Source organism: Hakea prostrata, chromosome 5 (assembly GCF_041222555.1).
Source record: "Hakea prostrata isolate BN-2017 chromosome 5, UWA_Hpros_2, whole genome shotgun sequence".
NCBI lineage: Eukaryota > Viridiplantae > Streptophyta > Magnoliopsida > Proteales > Proteaceae > Hakea > Hakea prostrata.
The window spans coordinates 11,597,523-11,618,413 of NC_142604.1; the positions used below are offsets into that span (position 1 = coordinate 11,597,523).

General features: G+C 37.0%; 3 protein-coding genes across 6 annotated transcripts; 2 read left to right on the forward strand and 1 right to left on the reverse strand.

Moving 5' to 3' along the window:
• Nucleotides 1–651: 651 nt before the first annotated feature.
• On the forward strand, nt 652–2,444 carry LOC149015123 (WEB family protein (DUF827)). Its single transcript, XM_089156215.1, has 2 exons — nt 652–857; nt 1,779–2,444. Exons 1-2 carry the CDS (start codon nt 705–707, stop codon nt 2,298–2,300), a joined length of 675 nt encoding a protein of 224 aa, XP_089012341.1. The 5' UTR covers nt 652–704; the 3' UTR covers nt 2,301–2,444.
• A 7,253-nt stretch (nt 2,445–9,697) lies between these two features.
• Nucleotides 9,698–15,589, forward strand: LOC149015124 (Transducin/WD40 repeat-like superfamily protein). Of its 4 annotated transcripts, none has more exons than XR_016173475.1 (13): nt 9,698–10,108; nt 10,251–10,342; nt 10,642–10,742; nt 12,126–12,226; nt 12,311–12,377; nt 12,477–12,576; nt 12,668–12,781; nt 12,862–12,999; nt 13,195–13,279; nt 13,990–14,039; nt 14,642–14,828; nt 14,921–15,284; nt 15,375–15,589. XR_016173475.1 is itself a non-coding variant. In XM_089155694.1 (12 exons), exons 1-11 carry the CDS (start codon nt 10,102–10,104, stop codon nt 14,783–14,785), a joined length of 999 nt encoding a protein of 332 aa, XP_089011820.1. In that variant the 5' UTR covers nt 9,698–10,101; the 3' UTR covers nt 14,786–14,828; nt 14,921–15,589. The 4 variants fall into 4 exon arrangements, 2 of the variants coding, with proteins under 2 accessions (XP_089011820.1, XP_089011821.1); XR_016173476.1 differs by having other exon boundaries at nt 14,921–15,142; nt 15,222–15,589; XM_089155694.1 differs by having other exon boundaries at nt 14,921–15,589.
• Nucleotides 15,590–18,540: 2,951 nt separating this feature from the next.
• Nucleotides 18,541–20,352, reverse strand: LOC149015125 (C2H2-like zinc finger protein). The gene is given in 4 exon segments (XM_089155696.1): nt 18,541–19,431; nt 19,533–19,633; nt 19,718–19,989; nt 19,991–20,352. Coding segments are annotated over 4 exon segments (1,197 nt in total). The 5' UTR covers nt 20,144–20,352; the 3' UTR covers nt 18,541–18,760.
• Nucleotides 20,353–20,891: the final 539 nt, after the last annotated feature.

Consider the following 20,891-nt stretch of genomic DNA (forward strand, 5'->3'; position numbering starts at 1 on the left):
TGCCATCCATGCACTTGTATCTAATGAATTTTTCATATCTAACAAGTTCCACATGAATGTTGTGCATCAACATATGTAAAAATTATCTACATTCTCTTGTAGTAAATGCATATTTTTTGCAGCCGGAGGCCAGGGGGTGGGGGTGGGGGGTGAGGTTGGTGTTGAGAAAGGTAGATACAGAAGTGTTCGAGTTCTAAAGGGCTATTGTGGAAAAAGAATGAGTAGAAGAAGCCTTAAAGTATTTCCAAAAGCATAATCAACTGTTCTATTTTGAGCTGTGCGAAGAATGAGTTGGCTTATGAATAAATTAAACACCGTTTACCAAAAACTAAAAGCAGAGAAAGAACATAACTTAAGTCTTGCTTAGGTGAGAAGTCAGTAATTTAGTTCCCTCCTTTACACAGATATCATAAGAACATATAAAATATGCCGTAGGATCTATTGAATCAAGACCGTTCACCAATCTACTTCACCTTCAAATAACAGAATATATACCAGTGAAGTGGACGGCAAGGAACGAAGCCCATGATTTTTATTAGTTCCCAGGCCAACTCCTCTCTTAAGCAAATAATCTCTACCTCCACTTGTAACCAAGTACTCCATCTTTCTCTCTCTCTCTCTCTCTCTCACTCCAACCTATATAAATCAAAAGTTTATCATTGTCTTTCCCACAACTTACAACTCTTCTCTCTCTCTCTACAGTAATGGCCACAGATGGGGAAGAAGAGATGGTGATGGTGATGAAGAGGGCTGAGATTGATACAAGGGCTCCCTTTAAATCTGTTAAGGAGGCTGTGATGTTGTTTGGAGAAAGAGTTTTAGCTGGCGAGGTCTATGCCAAACACCTTAATAAAGAGGTTTCTCATCTTCTCATTTCCTTTTTTAGAATTCTTATACCTCTCTTGCTGAATATCTATGCATGCATGCCCTATCATTATCCAGCAACTTTGACTCTCTTTCTAACCTCCTTCATTGCCAGTTAGATCTCTAATTCTTATTATTAGCTATATAACTAAGGTTTCTTTTTGTGTGTGTCTATATTAGTTCTCATTCTCTATTATGTCTATTTAAAAGAAGTGAATACAAGAATCCATTTGTCAAAAATGAAAAATAATTCAATAATTTTGTCCGGGATAAATTATGGAATGAAAAATAAGTTTGGTATGTTAAATAAAATTTGATAAATGAAAATTGGAAACACACGTTTAGCATTTTGGGAGTGAGAAAAAAAAGGAGAATAATCGGGTTTTCATCAAAAGAATGTATATTTACTATTACATCTCAATGCATCCTCAAATTGCATTGAGATTTTAAATCACTTGTGTAAAAATGAATAGAATGAGTTTCTTGACCCAGAATTGATAATAAACAAAAAGTCTGTTATGGATGTTGAAGAATTTTCAACTCTTTTAGACAAAAATTGACTTTAAAATGAATACCAAACACATATAAATGAAAAATATATAAATTATTAAATAAGAATAAGGATTGATAGCAAAGAGAGCCTAAGATTATTATGTTGTTCTTTCTAATTATATAGCTAGTAATTTTCTCTTCCCTTCATGTTGCTTGTACATTAATCAAAGTTTTCTAGTAAGACTTTTTCTTTCCTCTTTATCTGCAATATATGCAATGTAAAGCTACCACTGAAGCTCTATGGAGTTGGCTAAGAATCAATTTTGCTTTAAGGAAAAAAGAAATGCCCAAGCCAAATTAATCACTTTACTTGAGAGCGAAGACTCATTCGATCTGCAGCTAACTTTGTGTTGCTTTATTAGATGGGTGAAGATGAAATGGATCATGGTCATTCCAAGCTAGGAACTGTTACTGCAGAGCTTCAAGAGACAAAACAAAGCCTCCAAATAGCAAGAGAAGAAGGTATGATGATGGCAAGTTGCCTTTCTTCGCTAAGTGAAGAGCTGGAGAAGACAAGAGTTGAGCTGCAACAACTGAAGGCTAAGGAAGCCCAGAAAGAACAAATTTACACAGAGATTGAAGACCTCAAGTACGTTGAGAATGCAAAAACAATTGAAGCAGAAACACCGAGAGTTAAAGAAGAAGATGAACCAGAGTTGCGTAGGAGAAGATCTGTTAAGTTTGCCAACCCTCCTTTACTGGCTCAGGTTGTGAGCCCAGAAGGCCGTGGCGAAGTACTAATTGAGAGACAACCTTCTTTACAAGCGAAGAAGAAGAAGAAGAAGAGGCCTATAATCCCTCTAATGGGATTGATTTTCTCGAAGAAGAAAGGAACTCATCAAGATGGTACCATAGCCCCCCGAGTTTCTCCTCGACTTTGTTAGGGAAATGCAGAAAAGGGAACGTAAAAAATAAAATAAAATAAAACTCTTGGATTTTTTTTTTTTTTTTTTCCCTTTCCTTTTGTTTTTGTTGAGAGTTTATCACAAAACAAATGTATGAAGACATAAAATCAATGAGGCTTGGAATTTGATTGGAATTTGAGAATGGTATATTCATTTTTTGTTCCCTGGGTCTGATCCTCTACCCATTCAAGGTAGAGAGGTCTATGGTCTTCTCATGTTTCTTTGAGTATCGACAAAATGAATCAAAGTGAGCATAAGTTGGTCAGACAAACCTTAATTCCACCAAAAATAAAATAAAGGTGAAATTCCTACTGGATCCCACGTGGGCTCCACCTCTATTGTGGGATTGGAGAAGTGTGAGCAAAGCACATACCTTTCTCCTGATAGGAAAATGATCTAGACTCTTGTCCCCTCCATTAGTTTACTTGTAAACTTCATAAATCATACAATAATTACGTCACCTTTGTAGAACCCATAGCAGGAGATCTATTATTTTTAAAGTAAGCTTAATTACATCATTAGTATTCTAAACCTTAGAAGCCAAGACCCTAGCTATTGTTCTTGCCTTTTTTGCTTGTTTTCAAGTAAAAGTAGAGATTTTTTTCTTCATATATTCATCGACCTAAGGTTCATTTGGGTCAACTTATGTGTATCTTGACTACATTCTCAAATAGTTTTTACATATAGTTTAAATATATTATCGGAGAGAGTTGAACCCAATCTTTTTAAGGTCAAACCTATAAGACAATTGAGTCATGTTAAAAGCCATGAGTTAGGGTTAGAGAGTATAGATTTTTGAGTGAATGGACAGATGAAAGAAGAACAAGGTGGGAACGGGACCAACGACGTACAGCAATGCAGGTCATCCTACGTGGTTGGGACAAGCCTAAAATGGATCACGTCTAAAGAACCCTAGAACAAAACTCTAGCAACTATGCACTGATTTACAACGCTCCAAAGGGCTGGAGATACAACACCCTCATAGGGGGACATACAACACGCCTCAAGGGCGGACACAAAACTCATGTGGTTGTTGAGTTGGTAGCATCAAAAGTGCGGAGAAGGTTCGGACTTGCTCGGAGACATCTTATCTTGGACTCAAACTTGACTAGAGTTTGAATTACTCAAAGATTATCAGGAGAATTGATTTGTTGTTTGATAAATAAAAAGAAAAAAGAAAGAAAAGAAAGTGTCTGCAGTTAGTGTACGATGTACGGGAAAGATCACGGGATAACGGAAGATCGAAGTCAAAACTCCCGATCGGACTTCGGAGCGAAGAAGAAGATAAGCATGCCAAAACACAAGATCTGGAGTTTCTGGCGGGGGGGGGGGGGGGGGGGGGGGGTGAGGGGGGGGGGGGGGGGGGGGAGAGGCAAGGTGGAGTTGGGAGAGACAAAGACGGAAGGGGAAGGGGGGAGATGGGAGAGGGGAGGGAAGGGGGAGGGCGAGGCGGGGGGGGGATTCTTGAAGTCTTGCTCGGGAGAGAGAGAACGGGGGAGGCGAGGCGAGAGGGAGATGGAGAGATGGAGTTAGGAGTTTGAGTGGAGATTTGGGAAGAAGCCTGGCAAGGACATGGAGTAGAGGCAGAGAGGGAGAGAAGAGGCGGACGGGAGGCGAGAGCTACTAGGCAAGCCTCTCTGCCTCAGACGGTTCGAGCTTTGGAGGCGGTGATCAGGGTCTTGCACCGACGGAGAGGAACTTCAGAGAGAGAGAGAGGCAAAACATGAAAACAATCAAATCATCTAGAAATCTCTCATTGTACTTGATTCTAAATTATAAGATTCATGTGAGGAATCAATAGATTCCTATTTCATATGTGTGACTATGAATTTTTAAATTTGTTCTAGTTCAATATTCAAATACAACCAGGGTTCTTTTTTGAATTGAATAGGGATACATACATAGATGGCAAGAAGCATGATCATATTGTAAGAAAATTAGGTAATGCACATGTACCCATGTGACCCTTCTTACCATTGATCTCTACTTAAAGACAAACATTAATGCCAAATTGCAATCACCTAGATCATACCCATGATATTCCAACCCATAAACCATCTAACCAAATGGAGTTTAAGAGATACCACCTTGTCATTAGTTTATTAATCCTAATTAATTCTTAATTAGTAAAAAATGTAAACACTATCCATGGATTAGGCCAAAATTACAAGACAGATTGCACTAGTTTGGGCTGATTTACATATTTGATTTGGCATTAAATGACTCCAAATCTCCTTAATCCCACATTTTAGGGAACTATTTGTGAACCCTTGGTCCCCTCCCTCCTTCCACATTCTCCCATATTTCCTGCCAGAATTTCAGATGGCAATTAATGGGCTTATGGTGGTCAATAGAGTAATTTCAGTTTCAAAAGATCACTACAAACTTTCTACACCGTCTGATTGAGATCATCAAAAACATATCATTAGTTGCGGTTGTATATTATCATTACCCAAACCCATGAAGCTTCAAATAAGTAACGGTATAAGATTCCTTTCCTTGCTTGTAGTAGTTATTAGAAAAACGATTCAAATGAAGGGAAGAAGAAGAAACGACATGAAGAGCTCATCGTTCTTCTGTATTCCAAGATTCAAGAACAACAACAGCAAATCCAACAATTTGTCTCCGATTTCCTTACTAGATCGTCTTCGTGAAGCAGTTTTTCGTCTCATAATGCTTTCTGCTCTCTCCAAGAGCTCTGCAGAACACAACGAAGCCATCCGTAAACCGGTGTCGAAAGGTTATTATTATTCACCGCCACCGGATCAGCACTACAACGAAGCAGTTGCAGATTGTATAGAGTTTATCAAGAAGAAGTCAGCTTCGTCTTCTCCGGAAGGAAACCGCCATGATTCTAAAGCTTGCAGCTCTCTGGAAGTTCGAAGTTGTTGTGCTGATAGATGAAGAAATTGTTGGTTAGTCTGAAGTTAAACTAGATCTTGTTCTTAAATTTCAATTGTCCAGTGTGTTTAGTGTGTGAGATGTAGATAGTATTGAAACTTCAAAGTTGGATTTTGATATATAAAAAGCATCACATATTCTTCTTCTCTTTTTCTTTTCCGTTGGGCTTTCTGATTAGGGATTTGAAGAATTGTGATTTTGTGTTCAGATTGATTAGGGATTTGAAGAATCTGCCTTGGCTTTCTGTTGTGGAACCAGGCTATATTTCGATGCCAAAAGGGCAAAAAAAAAAAGCATATAATTTTTTCAATCAACCCTTCTTTTTTTTTGGGTATAATTTCTTGATATCGAAACATATCCCAAATTTAAAATTTTAAGAGAACAATAGTGAATGATTTCGATCAGAGGCATGAAATTTTGTGATTTAACAAACAAATCACTTTTCTCCTTTTTTTTTTATTTTTCAAGATTTTTTATAAAGTTCTCCTCTTGTTCTTGATGTGGAATTCATATAGGGTCATACATTTATCTCCATGAGTGTACAGTTTTTTTACATTTTAGATGATCAATTCTTATGAAAAATATATTTTTTGTGTTTTATCTTTGAACATGAGCATTTGATGCGTGTTTCGATTTATCTTAATTTTGTATAATGCAATATTACATGATTTTCCAAACTTATCCGTCACAACCAACTTCAGCTACTCTTCAACCACCGGTACTATCATTAACATTGCTTCAATTTCCATAATATAGTCCCACCCGGTGTCAAGCTTTTACTTGTCATCTTGTATAAGATAGAATCAGCAAAAACATGAAGTAGAGTCACTGAGAAAATAGGATTAAGACAAATTAGTATAGAATTTTACACATTGCGGACGGCGGAACAGAGACAACAAGACAAACAAGATTCAAATCTAGGGAAATATGAAATAGAGGGTGGGAAGAAAGTGGATTCACCAAAAACATTTGATCGGCGGATTGGAAATGCAAAGTATAGCTTTAAATCTCCGGTTCACCCCACCCATTACACACGAGGTAAAGGATCGTCGACGAGTTTTACGACGCGTCCGAGTTTGTCTCGGTTCATGAAATGAGGAAATTAGAAAATGGCATAAGTTTAGCCCAAGAAGAAGTGTGATTGATTGTCTCCTTCCATTAATGATTTCAGTTCAATTGTCAATGAGATTTGAATTATTGTTGAAGATATTTATTGGCTTAAACAAACTTTGAGGCTTTTATTTTTTTTAAGTTCAAAGAATATTGTTAATTTTATGATAGATTTTTTAAATATGTTAGCTCTCTCCATGGATTGGTGGTTAATCAATCCTTGGATTATCCAATCCATGATTGATCTGACCCATCTTTCAATTCCTTTATTTTCCTTAAAAAATTTTGAAAAAAATACTATTGAATCAGTCTCTAAGTAAAAATTGTTTTAATTTAACAGAAAATATTAAAGTTAAAAGAAACCTTTTGACACCGGATTTATCCAAAATATCCTTGATTGTATATTTAAGCTTGAATTGAAAAGCATGTCAAATTTCTTTTGTTCTAAGGCCCCCACGAGGCGCCTAAAGACATCTTTCTTGTTGCTTTTTAGGAAAATCTTAGGGACAACTTAAGATAATTAGTTAAAATTACGGACATCCTAAAACTATGCCAAATTAACAATAACCCCACATAATGTCTCTTAAATTTGCATAATAATATATTCTGTGAGCAAAGACATAGTTAAATAATTTCGTAATTCTTATATTTTAAATTTTATCATCTTTTTCTGAATTTTTTCCTTCTTCCTCCGATCTGTTATTTCTTTAATAAATAGCGATGAATTTAATATCGGTGAATTTATTGACAGTCGAATTAAGGACCTGTTCAATATTTCAAAACACAGCCAAGAGTTGAAACCTTCGAAGAGGTTCCATTAAGAAAAAAAAATTGGGAATGACGTTTGGTGCTTTTCAGTGCATCAAGTGACTCATTTAATTTTTCGAGGAGATGATCATAAACGAAAAAAACAAATAGAGGAACAGAAGGGGGGGGGGGGGGGGGGGGGGGAGAAGAAGAAGAAATCTGAAACAAACTATTCTTCATGAAGCTCCAACCAATCCGCTAATCCCATTGCACTTCTACTAATGTTTTCGTTGATGATGAAGAACGATTTTAACGTAAAAGAAACAAATCGACACAGAAGTATGTAAGTATTGACCTTGCCTATCAACTTTGCTTTGTTCCATGTCGATGACAGGGTTTATGCTTATCTATTTTGGGGACTAACTCCTCCATGGTCACTCTCTTTCTCCTCAAGGGTTTTCGAAACATCAATTCATGTTAGTAATTGGATCCAAGAACATAATGGGTCTAAAAAACCAAAGCATTAACAGAAGAAATAATGTAAACAAATACACTGATTAGATGAAATTTCCATCTGAAAAAAAAAAAGGCCCAACTTCAGAGCCTCGCACCAAGCATGGAATATCAATTCAACAAGGATATCAAAAGTACCACCAAGAACTGAAACCCACAAGGATGAACAACACGGCCCCAAAGGGAAACCCCCGGGCAGAAGAGCTAGGTTTCCCCCCTAGACACATGTTGTGGCACGGACCACCCCAACTGCTCAATGGAGGAGCAGCCAAATAGTCATAATGTGAGAAGGGCATAAAAGTGAATAACCATACCAAGAACAAATTCACGGAGACCATAGAAAGCCCACAAAAGTTACACCGGATGTAGTTTGAGCTTTTATGAAAAAGGACCACCATTTCCAGATTTAACGAGAAAATGAGACCAAGAAGAAGATGTACAGCAATCTTCCTTGTAGAGAACTTGGTATCCTGAATAAGGGTACAGTTCCATCTATCTTTTTCGTCAGATATCTTGGATTTTACAATCACAAAAACATAGTGAATTACCAAAAAAAAGAAAAGGGAGTAAAGAAAGAAGAAGTTGGGTATCCATTCCCCACTTGATATCTCTTGAGAGATCCGTTTTATTTGGGCTTGCTTGTTGATATCATGAGGCAATTAAAAAATTTTTTTTGGCCAAAACAAAAGAACAACAAATATATTAAATGAAAGAGGTTAAGTTATATGACCTATATGAACGAGAGGAATCCACAGGTATACCCCACTAGGATCTATCTAGAGATAACCTACAAGCACCATAAGCAAGTAAATCAGTAAAGCCATTACCAACTCTAGGAATATAACTAAAAGAAACCCTAGGAAAGAAATAACAGCGCTTCAAAATATCTACAACTTAAACTGAGACACATTCAATCTAAAGATGATTGGAGACCTTGGAGATCACTAATAATAGATAAACAATCCGAATGAATATGCAAATCAACAGCTCCTAAAGAGAAACCCAGAATAATGCCATCTCTAAGGGCTTCAAGTTCAACTAAGATTGCTAAAGCACTATGTCCACATTTGCTTTGAGCCGCTACAAAGCCACCATTATAATCCCACATGATACACCCTCTACCTCGTTTGTTTGAAGTACTATCCCAAGATCCATCAACAAAAATTTGAAAAAGAGCAAGTTCTTCATAAATGTTATGACTAGGCCTTGGATAAGGTTTCCCATGAGCCTTTTGGAATTTCATAATATGAGATTGTATATCTACACATATAAAAGAGAAAATAATCATTGTATGCATAATAGAGGCATCAATCCCTCTAAAGAATGTTGCATTCCTAGTATTCCATATACATCAACCTAAGGCACTCCACATTTGATTCATTAGGGTTAAATTGTCATAACCATTAAACTTTTTTGAAAATATCAATCAAAAATTTATCCTTAAAAAATCGGTGAGCCCCACGGAGGGGCTTTAGCATGATGCCAAAAAAAAGGCATGATATATATTTTTCAAACCATAACCATAAATTAGACATAGTAGGGTAAGTGAAACATTCCTTAAGAAGAGGGAGCTTCCTATTGCAATAGCCTCATATGAAGATTGCCACAAAAATTGTTTAATCTTTGGAAGAATAGGAATCTGCCAAATAATTTATCTAATACATTGAATAGGAGAAAGAAGAAGCAACATTACTTTAGTCATCAGCCATAGCTAAACATTGATAATAAGCAGACTTCACAATGAACTTATTATCCTTTGTTTTGTCCCATATCTAAGAGTCTAGAGTATGAGGAGACAATATAGGGATTGTTAAAATAGCTTGAACATCATTTGGAGAAAATAAAGGCTTAAGTAACAGTAAATTTCAATGACAAGTGTCCTAATCAATAAGCTCTTGCACACAAATTGGATTATGTCCCCAAAAAAGCACTACTATTTTGGACTATATCCCAATGAGACAAACAATTACTAGGTAGAGAGAGACCCAAGGATCAAACTGGAAATAGTATTTCCACGATTGCCAAGTCCAAGATAAGGGAAAAGGGTACAACAGCCAATTTGGCATGGTTTTGGGTCTTATCGATTTTTTTCTTGTTTAAAGAATTCTTGGTTGCCCTTGGCGGCAAAATGTATTTATAAGGCAATCCGAAGTCTGAACTCCAGTCAATTGGTCCACCTGATAATTATACAGAGCAGAAAAATCGAACCGATGGCGACTTTTTCCTGGACTTTCCTTTTTCGCGGTTTTTCGATCGTCTTGTTCGAAAAATCGCTTACATGAGCAGAAATCACGAAACCCTAGTTGTTTACGGCGACGACAAATCTGGAATGTTCTTCTGAACAAGCAGAAAAAGATTTCGTCGCAGCAATTTTCTTTCCCTCGAATTGGTGAATTCTGATCATAATTGGCACCAGCAATAGAGGAAGAAATTTTTTAACGATCCACTGCGTTTGAGGCTTTCAGCTCTGTCATACATCCGAGAAGCAGCGTCGAGCTTCAGATTAACGATGGCAGGTATTGATCAACCTGATTATTCGTGTGCGTACACACACACACACAGACATACCATTATAATTTCGTTTTTTGCTGCTTCCGACATTTAGTGTTGCTAGGTTTTAGGATTTTATTTAAGCTTCTTCGTTTCTGTTTTTGGTAGGGGGACAGTCCGAAAGGGAAGACAAGGTATCAATGGAGATAACCGAGGAAATTATCCAAAGCATGGAAGTTGGTATGGCCTTTCGAGATTATGTGAGTTCCTTTGCTCTGTCGCTATCTCTATTTCTCTCCTTTTTCTTGTTCCTCAATTTGATCGATTGATATATGATAATTGTTCCTGGTATTAGGGCATAGATATATGTGGATCTTCAATACCTAACTTTTAGGCGATTGAGAATTCAATGCAGGCTTTCGCAAGTCAAATCCTATCGTGTCTTCAGCTATATTTTACTTTCACTTGCTGAGAATTTTTCGACTTGATATTGTATTTCGTTATGCTATTTCTAGTCTTTTATTTAGCATGCATACTAACTTGACGCCTTTATTTACAGAATGGTAGAATCAGTTCAATGGATTTTCACAAGGCAACAAGTTATCTTGTGACAGCCAGTGACGATGAATCAATTCGCCTTTATGATGTTTCCACGGCAAAGTATGCCTTTCTTTCTTTTTTCCCTCTCTTGACTCAATTTAAAAAAAAAAAAAAGAGTTTGTATCTATACTTCCAGACATTTCACTATTTCAGGAAGAATATTCCCAGGAAAGCGCAGGACAGGAAGATCTAGCTTCTGTCCTCTAAAATTGAAATCTTCCAAAACATTTCGAGTTCACAATTTTATCATTCTGTATGCATAAACTTGAAACAAATAAGAAAGAAGGAAAGTAAAATGAGAAAAGTAGAACGATTGATATTCTCCCTTCTCTCTCTTTTTAATCCTCAAATTTCCTAATCTTTCTTCTGTCATTGATCCTGAGGTCCTTTGGCGCTTCACAATCTTTTTCGAAGCGCAAGGCGTCATTATGTGCCATGTGGCAGTACATGGGTGGTTCTATCTGATGCAGGGCTCCATGCCTAGCTTAATGGGAAATTTCTAGCCCAGAATAAGTAGGAAAAATTGTTGAAAGAGTTATCTGAATTTTGAATTCTCAATAAAAATCAGAGAATGCCATGAAACGTTAATGAATTAGAAATTACTGAGTGGCATCTCCATGATTTTAGCCACTTCTTTTATTCATTTTTAACTGAAATTTGTACCAATGAGTTAGCTGTGTGGCCTCCCTCACATGAACCCTTATATGTATTACCATGTCGCACATGGTGAAGTGTTTTGCTTCAGTAGGTCATGGCTTTTTCCAAAAATTAAATGTGGGAGCCAAAGGAAATTGTTAAACATTAAAAGAGAAGTTCTGTATGCATGGACTTGCCAACTGTTTCAACTGAAAAAAAAGTGCCTCCTTTGGACTAAATGGATATCCTTTTAAGTGATTGTTCCATTCAGTGACCAATCATGGATGCTGTAATTGCTTTTCATGTTGGATTGGTGGCAGATTTGTTAGCATATAATTTCTCTGATTGCTATTTCTATTCCATCTGGTGGAAGGTTGATTTGGTCCAGCAATCAGATTTGTAGTTTCTATTTAGATTTGTCCTTTTTTAAAATGTTAAAACAAAGGTGATATAGAGTTTCTTGATTAATGAGGATTAGGTAACTGAAAATTGTCTGGTTCATTGTTTGGAAATTTTGTAAGATGTGTAAAGATATCATTTTGGAAGTGGTAAATGTTGAATTTACAACAGTTTAATGTGGTGTGCGTTTACAACTATCATAAATTTCGACTGTGACTGTCAATTAATCTAGAAGTTGGAAGGTGAATGTCTTATGTTAACTTGGGTCATTGTCTTTTTGGGAATTCATTTGAGGTTGGGTCTTGTTGTGAAAGGGACAAATTGTTCATTTCTGTCTTCCATATGGTACTGCAGTGCTGAATTTATTTATTTTATTTATGAGACCTCAAATCCATTTTTTCTTGCCAGTTGCCTGAAGACCATTAACAGCAAAAAATATGGGGTTGATCTGGTTTGCTTCACTTCTCATCCAACAACAGTCATATACTCTTCTAAAAATGGCTGGGATGGTAGGATTTTTATAATATTAATTGTACCATCATAGATGTGTTTTGATGATATGATCCATTTACTTTTTTGATCAATTGATTCAGAGTCTCTGCGGCTTCTGTCCTTACATGATAACAAGTACCTGCGGTACTTTAAAGGCCACCATGACAGGTACTGCTTTGCAACAGTCTGCTGTGCTTAAACTCCTAGACCCCACTGGTGATTTATTATGCAATAACATTGAGATTTGGTTTCAATATATTCTCCTAGGGTTGTGTCCCTCAGCTTGTGCTCTCGAAAGGAATGCTTTATTTCCGGATCTCTGGATCGAACTGTCCTTCTTTGGGATCAACGAGCTGAGAAGTGTCAGGTGGGTTCCTGGCTGCTTGTAGTTATGTTAGATTTTTTTTCCCCTTCTTTTCTTTCAAGGCAGATCAATGATTATATATGCTGTACACCAGGGCCTTCTACGTGTACAAGGAAGACCTGCGATTGCTTATGATGAACAAGGACTGGTTTTCTCAATTGCCTTTGGTGGTCATGTAAGAATGTTTGATGCTCGGAAATTTGAGAAGGTCAGTAGGTTCAAATATTCATAGCCTATTCTTGTCAAATATTTCCACTTGCTAATTTTGAAAGTGTCCATGTTTCTTAGGGTCCTTTTGAAATCTTTTCTGTTGGGGGAGATCTATCTGATGCCAATGTAGTAAAATTCAGTAATGATGGAAGACTCACGCTTCTGACCACTATGGATGGGCATATTCATGTACTTGATTCATTCCGTGGCACACTTGTAAGAGTTTGTTCTTTCCTTTAATTTTTCAGCATTTCCTGCACCACAGAAGGCCTAGTTTGTTTGTTGTGGCAGTAGTCCATTACTTCTCTTGTTTATTTCTTTTATAGTTAAAAAAAAAAATGCTCTAAAGAACAATTCATAAATATTCTTGCCATGAATTATGCTTACTTGGTTTCTGCAAACATTGTTTAGCTATTTACATTCAATGTAAAGCCAGTTTCAAGTGAGTCCACATTGGAGGCATCTTTCAGCCCTGAGGGAACATTTGTGATATCAGGTACTGCAGCGAATTCTTCATCTTTCTTTTCTTTTCTCAGGAGGTCCTACACATTTTACTTTATGTTGTTTTGAAGTTATTGAATTGTGAACGCGTCAAAAGTATTAAAGAGTGCAACTCTTTACCCATCCTCCAAATGCTTTCTCCTTCTCTCTGGGTTCTTCCATATGCTGTACATAATTTTATTTTGTTTGTGGGTTACTGTTGTAAGCTCATGTTTGCAGGAAAGCATTTTCCTCCACTTTGTGAACAACGTTCCTGATTTTCCAGATTAAGATTAGCCTATGTCAGCCTAACTAGTAATTATTAAAGTTTGGATCTGTCGTTTACTAGGATAGGTGATGACCAATTTGGTACTGACTGTAGCTGACCAGATCCCGTGTGTGCCTTATTAAGTTCACCCAACAATACGAGAAAATGCTTCATTGGATGCAGTGTAAAGATGTTTCTTTAAGTATCAAGCCTTATGGTAGCTCCAGAGGCTTGATCCTCTAGTTTTAGGCAGTGAGGTCCAGTTGTAATAGTAGATTCAAAATTACAGCCCGAACCCCCTCAGTTTTCTGAATGGTAAACTAAGGATAAGCTCCTGCTTTTGAGAGTGCCTCAATTTTTTTTTTTTTTTTTTTTGCATTTTATTCTCTGTTGCACGAGGATGGCCTATTTTCTGTTATCATTCTTATCCTGGTCTTTCCATCCTCACTTGTTGGCAGGTTCAGGTGATGGTAGCATCTATGCCTGGAGTCTGAGAAATGGGAAGGAGGTATGTATAAGAAACATTATCTTCTGTTTTTTCTGATATTCATCTCTGCTCTTCCATATTGCACTTCTTCTGTTGCTATGTTTGGTTGTCAAGAATGTGATGCAGAAGTTACTTTGCAATGTATTTGTTAAAGTGTGAGGCAACCATGGCGTTTTGGGGTGGGGTGGGGGTGCAAAAATAATCCCTGGACACCTGGGCAAATTTTGACAACTATGTTTTCCAGGCTCTTAGTTTTCTGGAAACCTTGAAAAAAATTCAATTCTCGAATAATCTAATGCAGAATAAATCATGATAAACCCATCCTGCATTACTCTTCCCAATTTTAATGAATGGCTGTTCTAACGTCTGACCAATTTTAATGTTGTTCTAGTCTCATATTCTTCCATCCTGCTTCACTTCTTGTCCCAATTCTCCATAGCTTAAGCTGTTCCAATTTCTGGAGCTGTTCTTACCATTGAAAACAAAACACATCAATGAGATTTTTTGTTGTATTTATTAGTTTAGTATCTGAGAAGGCTTTATTGCCTTTACGATGCTTCCTCCGCCTTTCTGGGCTTGGTTTAGAGCTTCAATTGCCAATCTCACGCTTGTTGTCTGTGCAGGTTGCCAGTTGGATGAGTTCTGAGGTTGAACCTCCAGTCATAAAATGGGCTCCAGGAAGCCTGATGTTTGTTACAGGATCTTCTGAACTATCATTTTGGATTCCAGACTTATCCAAATTGGGCTCTTATATTGGATCAAAATAGGGTTTATGGGAGATTCAGAGCTTCAAATTTAAGCTATCAACAGGTTTGACATATTCTGGTGTAACCCGTAATTTTATTGTCATGCATATACTCCCCTTATCTCCATTGGCTCATTGTTAAATTTGTGCGTTGCAGGGAGAATTAACTAACACTGCTTGCACAATGAAATCTATTCCATTTATTGTGCCGTTTCTTTGTAATGGTGAAACAAATGTAGTGAAATAGCCTTCTTCACTTGGATTGTTCGTAATTATCTGAAGTTGGATTCACTGGCAGAACAGAGAATTCCATTATCCTGAAGGAGTTTTTGGCATGGAGAGCAGGTTCTACGCAGACATATCTTGATTGTTTCTTCAGGTGAGCACCAAGTTCTAATATGTGACAGGTCAAGCCAGGAGACCAACCCTTTGATTTATCGAGTTTCAACCTAAAGCAGGTGGCCAAGTCGTAGTACAAGATTTCGGAGCAGAACAGAAGAAAATTTTAGACCATGGAGATGGTGCGTGCCACTATCAAAATTGTGACTACTCCGTAGCATTTATCAAAATTTTTAACGGCTGGAATTGTTTCATTACCTTCCACGTGGCAGGAAATGGGTGTCCCATCTGTATAAACCCTACAGAGTCCATCTTTGAGCACCTTGTTCAAGTATTATGTAAGTAGTCTCTCGTGCTCTCCCTACCCTTTTTTTTGCCCTGTCTCTCCCGAGCCCCCCAAAGCATATTCTTTCTGTATTAAGGAGTTTGGATCGTCTCTCCCAACGGCAGTTGACCACAAATTATAAAAGGGCCCACAAGGTAAGGGTGATGGATTATTTTTAATATATATATATATATATTTATATTTTTATGGGTTTCACATAATTTGTGGTCGTAAGGCTGTTGGGAGGAGAAGGGATGATCCATGTTCATGCATAAAAACCTAAAAATCATTCTTGTTGCAATTCTGCCAGCTTTGTCCTTTTTTAAATTGAGAGAAAAGAAAGTTGTCTTAATAGTTCTTGTTGTCACAACTTTTAATAATTCTTGTTGTCACAATCTTCATAGGATTATTTATAGCTTTCAAAACTCAATTTTTTTTTATTGAAATGAGCAAATTGCATTTATACTCCCTCTATATGTATATAAATATGTTTACATTCCTCTGAAATTCATTCTATTAGGAAAGTCCTATGGTAACGGTTAGTTTTAAATATATAAAGACATATTTACGTTAACTTGCAATGTGAGTTTAAAAAATAAAAGATAAAGATTGGTAAATTTTGAGGGTGAAATAACTTTTGTTTAAGAGGCTTTTTTAAGTAATTGCTTAGAAAAATAATATTTTTGCAAAAGACGCTAGTCTAATAAATTTAACAAAATGGTAAAAGTATTATATTTCCCTTTTATAAGGGTTTGGGATCAATAAGGGTAATTTTTAAAAATTTGAAAATATAATACATGCTGATTTGTTACTTTTAACTTTATTATTCTAAGAGTAGGGGTTGCGTTCATTGGAATACTAGATTAGGGGTTCCAAATGACATATTCTAAGATTGTGAGACTCTTCTTCGAGCCCAAAAGAATGGGAAAGCGGAGACTTTCTTGAGAAGATGATTGGTCGCTTCCATAATAGAGAGGAAAAAGAGAATAGTAAAAAACGGAACAATTAGCAGTGGTCAATAGAGTGTGATATTTAGGCATCTCTTTTTCCTTTGGCTATTTAATAAACAAAAAAAAAAAAAATCAAAAAGTAAGATGGGTAAATATAATAGAATAAATTATAGGGAGTGTAAATGTTATTGTTTACAAACATGGGGTGTAAATATAATTTATTCTATTGAAATAAATAAATAAAAATTAATTTTTATTTTCCAAATTGAGCTACTTTTGTTGTAGGATCCAGCAAGTTAAGTGGAGGCTCTGTTGGATTTCATCTCATTAGTTGGTCCATGTTGCATCTATTTGGATCCTTTTTAGGGCAAAATCTATTGGGATTCTCCTACCCTCTCTTGCATACTGCCAGTTTGTCAATGCAAGAAAGAAAGCTTGAGTAGTCAATTAGATAAATTATGTATCACGGATGAAACTACTACCCATATGTCTTTGGGTAGAGAGAGAGAGAGAGGAATTGTTATTTAAAGTTCAATTTAGAAAATTTTAGTCCTTCTCAGAGCTACCTCTGTAGCTGTGATATCCATTCGTAGAGTATAATTTGGGCTGTCAGTGGCGTGCCAAGTTAACCTGAAGTAAAAGAAACTTATTACCCTTGTTTTTATCCTGGATTAGATTCTAGTTGTTTAAGAGGTCACATGATGATAATGAAATGTAATTAAATTAGAACCCAAGCAGGCAGGTTAGACAAATGGAAGTTTCTCGAGGAGAATTATACTTGTATATAGAACCGATAGTGATGGTCCATCTGATCAATTCTCAATGGCTAGCTTGTCTCTAAAGCAAGATATACTCACTTGGGAACAGTAAAACAAAAGCATTAAATTAATAGGAAGTTTTAACCTTAATAGTTGTTTGTGGCATGTGAGGGAACCACAGAAAACAAAGATGAAGCAGCAGGGGTAGATAGAACTGATGTAGAAGCAGGAAGGAAGGAAAGGGAAGATTCCAAAACAAGAGAGAAAGAAAGAAAGAAAGAAAGAAAGCAAAGAAAGCAGAGAAGGAAGGAGAGGGAAAGGTTCTTAGTGGGCTTGTGTAAACAATTATTATCCATTTCTTTTTATCAGTAAGCTTTCTTTTTCATTACAGCAGGCAATGCACTAGCAAACTCGCCTTTGATCATTTCTTCTTCTGGTCAAAGTGTAAAAACATAAACCCAACCCTAATGTAGTTGTCATATTCCATAGCTCACGGAGTGAAGCAAGGTTTCCAGCAAGGTTTCCAAGATTTCCACGTGCATATAGTAATGATTTTTCTCTCTCCTTTACCAGATGATATTTACAAAACAGAGACACAGAGAGAGCAGAGAGAGATACTGTTTGTATGAAAGTGATGGTCACTGTTTCCCACGAGACACTTTGCCCAATGCTTGATAATGAATCTTTAGATGTTTAATGGTTGTAATGATCGATATTAAAGAGGTTACTGGTTCAACTAATCTAGAGAACCTATTTGCTTCTTCTTTGATCCATTTTCCAGATTTAACCATTTGCAATTGATACCATACTTGTTCCAATCCGAATTCTCTTTACTCATATTCAATTCCACCTTTTTTCTTTAACTTGGAAGTCATCTCAGGTCAAGTTTCACTTTTAGAGAAAATAGGGAGAACAAACAAACCCAGACACTGACGCTTGAGCTTTCTGAGATGATGGAGAACCAGCAGAGTTTACTTTGATTTAACCAGTAGAGAATAGAGAGAGAATGGCATAAATAAGCCGTGGGGTCAGAGAGAGAGAATCATGTTCATATGCCCAGGAATTAGTAGACAAAAATGAACAACAAACAAGAAACTTATCCGTTCATGATCCCCCAATCCAAATCTTGAACTATTCCTTTTGCTCTCAACCCCATCAATCTTCTCATAAATTTGTCCTCTTTTCTCCTTTTATTCAAATAACAATTTCAAAAGCACTTGTTCAGCTATGGATTTTTTTACTTTTGAAGCATTATTACTTAGATTAAGCTCAATAAACTACTTAAAGAACCATCAACTAAAGCACATAAAAAGCAGAAAAATCTCAACCAAAGCTAACCTTCCATGAAAACGTATAATATTGCTTTACAGAATATTGAATACAAATTCAAAGCTCACCCAAAAAAAAAAAATCTGTTTATATACATTACTTGAAAAGACAATTAAGCTCCTCTCAGCTAACCCTCAAACCCTAATTTGCCCATCAAATCTTATATTATACAAAGTCAATTGCTATCTCGTCAGGTCAGTCAGTCTGATTTTACTAAGTTGGTACATCTAACATGGTAGTGTCTGTGATCAGCATTAGATGAATGCCACGTGAATTTATTAAATCTCAGTCTCAAGTCAAAATTCAAGAGCTTTGTATATGACGACAAAACAAGGAAGAATAGCTTTTGGGTTAAAAACGAAGAGTTCCTCAAGGTTCGAGTAAGCTCCGGCGAACCCGGCGACGGAATCGTAGATTGGCGTGGCCGACCCCGGCCCCGACCCTGTCCCAGAACCGCTCTCCTCTTCCGGCGCCGGATCTTCGGTGATCCGTTTCACCCTCCCTGCAATGACCCGACAAACCAACATTGCCCGTCTTCCTTCCGTACAAACTCCAAGACAGTCGTGGGCCCTACCACTACTTGCTGTAGTACGCACCCCTTTTCTATCCTGCGCCGCCTTCCCGGCAGAGAAACCGTGCCTAATGATGGTGCAGACTCCGCAGCCAGGAAGAGAGCCGCAAAGGCTGGAAGATCCACGTGCGCCGAGTGCGCAGCTTAAGGTGGTGCAGTGAAACCTCAGGAGCTCGTTACCGTCGGCGGCGCATCTGGGATTTTTCTTCGTGCTACTCCCCATACGTTCCTTAACTGCATCTCTGCACTCCTCGAACCGTTGGATCGTTCTCTGTGTGTTGTTCACCTTTAATATCCGTTCGATCTTACAGATCGGATTGTCTTTCTTTAACCAGCTTGACTTGAAGATTATCTCCACTATGTTTCTCCCTGAATCTTCTGGTCCTAACTCAGTAACTGCGATTAAGTTTAGCAAAAATAATTAATTAAGAATTTAGAAATTAACATTAGCAAAGCAAGATTAAGGGATTTGATTATGAATTATAAATTAAAATTACCGGCATGCTTAACAGCTTGATGAAGCTCAAGGCTTTCAATCTTGGGGAACACTTCTCCACATTGAGAACAAGCAGAAACCCTAGTTCTTGAAGATGGGTATCTGTAATTTTACACGTTAAAACCACAAAAATGGAGAAAAAAGAATAATTAAGAGAGATTAAGAGAGTAATTAATTTAAAAAAACCTGCTAGGATCAATGATGGTGTGGCATTCGTAACACCCAGAAAGCTTCCTTAATTGGATTCCTCCGGCATGGTTGGACCTGGTTGAACCGGCCACCGGTTTCCGGCTTAGAAGAGCAGTTTCTTGACCCAGAGAGCTGTTTTCCGGCGAGTTATCAGACCTGTGAACCACTCTTTTGCTGCCGTGAACTACATCACGGAAGGTACAGATAGAACTGCAAGTAGAACCCAGCTTCGTGTACCCAGTTCTCATTCCGTTCTTTGATGGGTCATGGAACTTGTGAACCTTCGGTTTGTTTGCAGCTGACCAAGCTTTTGATTTGATTCCATGAAGATGGTTTTTTTGGCTTTCTCTGTTTCTGATTTCGCTTGGAAGAGATTTGTTGCTCTTTTGGGTTCGTGGTTGGAATCATAGTGGAGACAGCCATGAAAAAAGAGCAGGAAAAAATAAACAAACTCGAAGAGAGAAAATGTTGCAGAACAAGAGATGAAGAGAAGAAGAAGATCAAAGAATAGAAATATGGAAAGAGTTGGAAAGGAGAAGTGGTTTTATTAATTGATGAGGAGAGCAGAAGAAATAGAAAGTGGGTTTTGTGGTCTTGATTGACTCCATTTTGTTTCTAATTCTGTGAGTGTTAAAATGGAAACTCATCTTAACATCTTAAGGTGAAGCTGAGTTTTTAAGTTTGATGATTGGACTTTTCCGTTAGAATAGTCAAAGGAATCAAATCTTCAAAACCGGATTTGATTAACTTGATTGATTCAATGGTCATGATTGCATCATGGCCCCACAATGCTGTGCGTAAGATTTTATCTTTTTGGGTTAGGAACTAGTGTAAGATTGTGAGCTTCACAATGCAATATTAACAACCCCCATATATTACCCCCCCCCCCCCCCCCCAAAAAAAAAAAAACCCATATAAGAACAAATTATATTATGTAATTTTAATTTTTAGATTGTGATTAATAATTTGGTGTAGGAAGATTTTCTTTATTAAGGTTGTTTTGCTCTTATAGTGGAGTCATTTTTGACACTTCTACATGAAATTAATTTTATAAATTTTTATACAATTCACTAGAGAGTGCATTTTAAAAGTCATGGATTTGACTCTCTTATTTTCATTTTATGCCTTAAATTTTCATAAATTATTTTTTCTTTTTAAGATTTCATGTCCC

Excerpts from the sequence above, each read along its gene's own strand:
- LOC149015123 (XM_089156215.1), top strand. The coding sequence starts at position 705 with ATGGCCACAGATGGGGAAGAAGAGATGGTGATGGTGATGAAGAGGGCT. Across the intron at positions 858-1,778 it reads CCAAACACCTTAATAAAGAG|ATGGGTGAAGATGAAATGGA; the intron begins GTTTCTCATCTT and ends TTGCTTTATTAG.
- LOC149015124 (XM_089155694.1), top strand. Across the intron at positions 12,577-12,667 it reads AACGAGCTGAGAAGTGTCAG|GGCCTTCTACGTGTACAAGG; the intron begins GTGGGTTCCTGG and ends GCTGTACACCAG. Across the intron at positions 13,000-13,194 it reads ATTCATTCCGTGGCACACTT|CTATTTACATTCAATGTAAA; the intron begins GTAAGAGTTTGT and ends AACATTGTTTAG.